General features: G+C 38.2%; 2 protein-coding genes across 12 annotated transcripts in view; one reads left to right on the top strand and one right to left on the bottom strand.

Annotated features, from left to right (window-relative positions):
* Positions 1–5440, top strand: part of zbtb26 (zinc finger and BTB domain containing 26) — a 1115122-nt gene that overhangs the window by 1068279 nt on the left and 41403 nt on the right. The window lies entirely within an intron of this gene.
* LOC103469618 (voltage-dependent N-type calcium channel subunit alpha-1B-like) overlaps positions 1–5440 on the bottom strand; it is a 46033-nt gene that overhangs the window by 4532 nt on the left and 36061 nt on the right. For 10 of the 11 annotated variants that reach the window (XM_017306573.1, XM_017306574.1, XM_008417402.2 and 7 more), the window contains 4 exons: positions 4477–4583; positions 3831–3970; positions 3505–3637; positions 2941–3054 (listed from right to left, as the gene is read on the bottom strand). In XM_017306573.1, the coding sequence (XP_017162062.1) occupies positions 2941–3054; positions 3505–3637; positions 3831–3970; positions 4477–4583 (494 nt within the window). The remainder of the gene's footprint in view (positions 1–2940; positions 3055–3504; positions 3638–3830; positions 3971–4476; positions 4584–5440) is intronic. The other variant, XM_017306575.1, reaches the window with a different exon arrangement.

Genomic DNA, 5440 nt, shown 5'->3' with positions numbered 1-5440 from the left:
AGAATCAAACCCAGAACCTTTTTGCTGCAAGGCAACAGCTCTACCAACTGCGTCACTGTGCAGCCTGGCTTACAGCTAATGCCATCCTATAAATTAGTTCAAGAGAAAATTAAATATGATTAAGAAAATGAAAGGCTTTTACAATACAAAACAGAAAAAAATAAATAAACGTCACGTCAACATACTACATACATACTACATGGATGTCATCTGTAGACTGATATTTCTGGAATAAAAGAACTTGTATTATTTTTTTCTGTAGTATTCAAGTTATCACAGAAACTTAGTTTTGTCAAATTTTGGGCTTTTAGTAACTKGAACCATAATCATCGACATTAAACTACTTAGAATGTTTCTCTTTAATATTTTATAATAATTTACTAATACTCTGTGAACACAGCTATWAAAGCTGTGTAAACTGAAACATGTAACTAACCATAACAGACTATAACTGAGATGTACAAAACATCTGCATCTATTAGATGACCTTCAGAAAACAAAGTCAGGTGTTAGCCTTCCTGTACATCTCCTGCTAAATAAAATGCACCTTAGCATGTGCTGGTAGTAAAAGGTGATAAAACTCCACAATAAGAACGTTTTATGGGAAAAGGACAGACTAACACTGTCACTGCAGAACAAAATGTTAGTTAACGCTAGTTGTCATAGCAGAGGTCATAACAGGATTTGAMCAAGTTGAGCACAAATTAAAAAAAAKAAAAAATAAAGATGGGACATTGCAARTGACTGCTGTGGGGACCCATGACTGCACTCTAGAGTTCCCATCACAGTCCAGCAGGCTGCTTCCAAAAGGCCAACTTTAATTGAATTGGCTGAAGGATTTCCTGGCCTTCGTTCCAAAAGGCGAGAAAACGAAGACAGCAGGTCAGCATGCTCTGATATCTTCCATCCTTTCATTAATCCTTCACTGCAGATTTCCCTCTCTCCGTAACCCAATTACCATTCAGTGAATGTTGAGTCCAGATCCATTTAGAGCAACTTTTCAGTAGGCAGTGGGAGGAAAGCATCACTGAACCAATGGCTGGCAGCTGGCCAGGGTTTAATCACGTTATTGTACACTTCTCTGCTGTGAAAGCAAGCCAAGCAACAGTRCTCCATACTTGAACTGCAGAGAGCACTTTAAACGCATAAATCAATCAACAATGCTCAGGAATGAGCTGCTTCTTATATTTCTATGGATGTTTCAGCCTGAGTTCGATGAACACATCTTAATGTGTTAAGATGTAGTAAAATATTCAGTATGTCATCCAAAAAAAGGTTCAGTGGCCTTGTTGTTCATTGAGATCAGGTTTCATGACAAATAAAGCTAGAAAAAACTGAGATGATAAAAAAAGGAGAGAAAAAAGAAAAATATTTCTTAAASAGACACAAACATTTTAGATGGCACACAAACGTCCTTGTGTTGAACAAACTTCTGCATGTCATTGGTCCGAAATATGGCAGTTTATCAGGAGCAAACACTTCCAGTTTCTCTGATCTCAACGATGAAATCCAGCATTCATATGACAGAGGCAAGATTCAGAGGTCAACCCTCAGTGGACAGATATYACAATCGGACTGCTGTGAATGTTCCCCTCAACATGATAATGCAAATGCTCCAGTTTGAGAGAGTTGAAACGAGATATGACTGCAGGAGTAGAGAGGAAGTCCAAATATGGCTTCATGCAAATTGAATGATGTTAGTGATTATCTTGTACCACAGATACCATGATATTTTCTTTTGACCATGACTAACTTCTTACATATAAAAACATAGATACATATACCAGTCCTGCTAGAATAGAAGACCAAAGGATAAGAAAGGGAGATCTGGGGTTGTTTTAAAGACTTTGATCTATATTTTTGGACTAAATGCAAATCCTTGTGTGTTCCAGTTAGATGTTTTGGCTTCAGAAGGATTCTGTTCATAAGTTTGAATGATAGAACAGAAGGTCTTAAAGGTTGAGTTGGTACTCCTGAACAGTGCTGAAATACTGAATTGTGTCCATCAGAGCTGCTCTTTTTCTGCACTGCTTTGGTAACTCTTCTTCTGAGGTTTTGTGGGAAAGATGGTAAGCTAATGTTTTGAAATTGTTTGAAAGCACATTTTACAGTAAGAAATAAATTTCCATGAGTGTAATAATGTAAGTTTTTATGGGGCTGTCCCACCTGCTTGCATAAACAGATCAGGATCAGTTCATAAACGGGCCCAAAGTGGGCCCAAAGTCGGTTGTAACCCACTGTCCTGATGCTAAAAATTAGTAACCATGCTAAAGTAAGCAACAATGTACCGTAGTCAATAGTATATGAATCAAATGCATGTTGACTAACATGGACTTACTCCATTCAGAATGTAAAAATTAGTGTATAAGCTAAAATTTGCCAAAATGTTAAGGCTAACATTAGCATTTCTATGCCAATGAATTGCTATGGCAGGCCCCAATAAGTTTATGAAGTTAACATGAACGATTGTGGTCAACGTAATAATTTGACTCCTATATATGGAGTTATCCAATCATCAGTACCAACTGATGTCTTTTGTTCATATTTGCTATGAATAAAGCCTGTAAGCTGATATGAAGGATTTCTATGATGTAACAGCAACTAGTCAACTTGACTCTTATGTTGAAGTCGTCTAACCCCTATTCCACATCTAGCGTCAGACCCTGCGTTTAATGTTGTTCTCCTAAAGCCCAGAAAAGCTGACTGCCCCAAGAATCCCATTTATTTCCCAAAACAAGAGTTAATCTAACCTGGTTTTCAGTGAGTTTAAACAAAAGCTGAGTAACTAAATAATAGGCTTCTAAATATGCTCCTAAATAGCGAATTTAGGAGCATATTTAATCAAAGATGASACAGAATACTGTAAGCTCAAATCATAATATCACTGGAGTATATCTACACACATTCACTGGAGTTGAGAACATGAGAAAGAGCTGTTACCTGGAGCTCCACGTTGAGCCGAGGCATTGAAGCAGCCCTGCCCTGGCTCTCCAGACCTGGACCAGGGCCTGGGACTGGAACTGTGCTGCTGACACTGTTCAGCTCTACTGACTCCTGGACATACCATAAGTTCCATGTTACTTCCTGCATCAACACTTCTTTTTTATAAGATGGAAAGCTTTAGGATCATTAGAGTTTAAGAAAACTCTGTCATCTTACAAATGATATCAATRTAGGACAATTTGCTAGTATCTAAATAAGATAACAGGAGTGCRGCATCGCAACTTTGTAAATCACAATTTTTAATAGAAATGATATCTCTACAAATAAAGTGTAGTGTATGTGTTTGTAGGTCATTCTAAAACTTGCTAAATTCTAAATATATTTTTATCATTAAAACCTAAAACTGAAAAAACTGTGCCTAGCATTTATTAAATGTAGCTATGTGTAAGGGAACCAGGTTTGTTATGGTTTATTGTTTTTATGGACTCTTTAGGACATGCATGTTGTTATATCTTGCATAATGGGGTTAGCCCGATGGCTGCACGTTTGTCTCTGCATTACCTGATTGACAGCGTTTGATGTGTCCACTGATGGGCCTTTGGATATGGTTCTCTTTGGTTTGGGATAGACCTCCTCAGTGGGCCTCTCTATCCCAGTGGAAGGTACTGATTTATTTCTGGGGTCATAACCTGGCCTGAACGATATAACGGCCACAGCTTCAAATCAAATTACATTTTAGAAATTATTTGCAAAATATATTCCAAAAGAATTTGAGGTTCCCACCATATCTAGACAGAAAATGCACATTTATTGATTTGTGTTAACAGGTATTTATTTAACCAACTGATGCAAGCTTTTAGAAAGGAACTGTGAGGTGTGGAACTTACAGCATCCCTCCATTGTTGATGGAGTTAGAGCTGACCACTTGACGGAATGACTCCAGGCTTTGCTGAGATTGAGGAGCACTGGGTGAGCCCTGCATGTGAGTCAGAGGCAGCAATGGCTTAAACAGAGCTTCGACCTTGCACTGTGGAGGAGAAATGGATGGCGACATGCTGAAGACATTCAGAAGCAGCAGGCAAAATATTCTTGGACCCAGGGAAAACAATGTTCCTTTGTGTCACCTAAAAGTGGACACTAGGGGTAGAATATTGTCTTTAGAGTCATGCATTCAGACATTGTGTGTGATAATTTGGAAATCCAGAAATAAACATGCATCTGCGAATGTGCAAGTTCACTGCCTGTCTAGTTTGAAGTATTCAAGCTTGATTTGTGCTTTAGAAATGTAAAATATTCTTTTGTAAAAACCCAATGAACAGCCTGTGGAAACACAAGTACTTAGTTCATGAGGGCACATGCACTCAGGTTTATATTGCAGCATCCAGTGTGAGCATGCTTCAATGCATTTGTGTGTGCATTTGTGTGTTTATGTGTGTGTGTGCGTAGGGGTGTGTGTGCGTGTGTGTGCGTGTGTGTGCGTGCGCGTGTGTGTGTGTGTGTCTAATAAGTGTGGAAGTTGTGCAGACATTTTACCTGGGCGTCAGAGTTGGCCATCTGCTGCAGCCTCCTCGTTCGATTCTGTTTCAAGTAGTCAAAGATCATCAGTGCTGCGTAAACCTTTCCTACCGTTAGCTCATTGGCTGAGGATGTGAGAAGAGAAGAAGTAATGTAAGAAGAGAAAAAAGAGGCAATACTAAAGACCTAGTGCTTCTCTTTTTGATCTTAGCAGATTTAATTAATGGTTCAGGAAAGAAAGCTTTTTGTTACGTTCATAGCGAGTTATTAAAATAGATTTTTCAGTAAGAATACGTATTACAGCTAAACTGAAGTAAATGCATTTTTGTAAGCACTGTATGAAATGAATATTGCTTATAAATAGCAGGTAGCTAAAGCAACATCCAGTACAGATTTATATAAGGTTTTGAGCAAATCAGAAGTACATCTTCTGATTTGACTGCAGTTGTGAAAGGCGACTCACCAGCTGTAGTCAATGTCTGGTCTATTTTTAGGGAGAAATTGACTTGATTGAACTGATTTTCTTTAGATGTAATTCAGGTTGAAAAAAAATTAMACAAATGAATTATCTGTAACAAATCTAAAATAAAAATATAATAATATTTTTGCAGATCTTAAGTTGTTAACAGATTGACAGGAAACATGAATATTCCAAAAGAGCTGTGAGCACATAATAAGCATAATGAGACATAAGGATTAGACCTCCCTGATTACATTTAATGTAAAGTGTATTTTAWTAATAATGTGAACTCTGATGGATCACTTCAAACCTTTCTTTGTTTAGCACAAATAAATGACTTGTACTTGTACATTGCTTTATCAAGTCCAGCGGACCCCAGAGTCCTTTACACTACACTCAGCCATTCACCAACTACAACACACACATTCACACACTGATGGTGGCAAGCTACTGGTTAGTAGCCACACCTGCCCTGCGGCAGTCTGTGTCTGACAGAGGCGAGGCTGCCATGCACTTACGCCA

This window comes from Poecilia reticulata, linkage group LG9 (genome assembly GCF_000633615.1).
Source record: "Poecilia reticulata strain Guanapo linkage group LG9, Guppy_female_1.0+MT, whole genome shotgun sequence".
In the NCBI taxonomy this organism is placed as follows: domain Eukaryota; kingdom Metazoa; phylum Chordata; class Actinopteri; order Cyprinodontiformes; family Poeciliidae; genus Poecilia; species Poecilia reticulata.
This window is presented reverse-complemented; position numbering and strand designations above follow the sequence as displayed.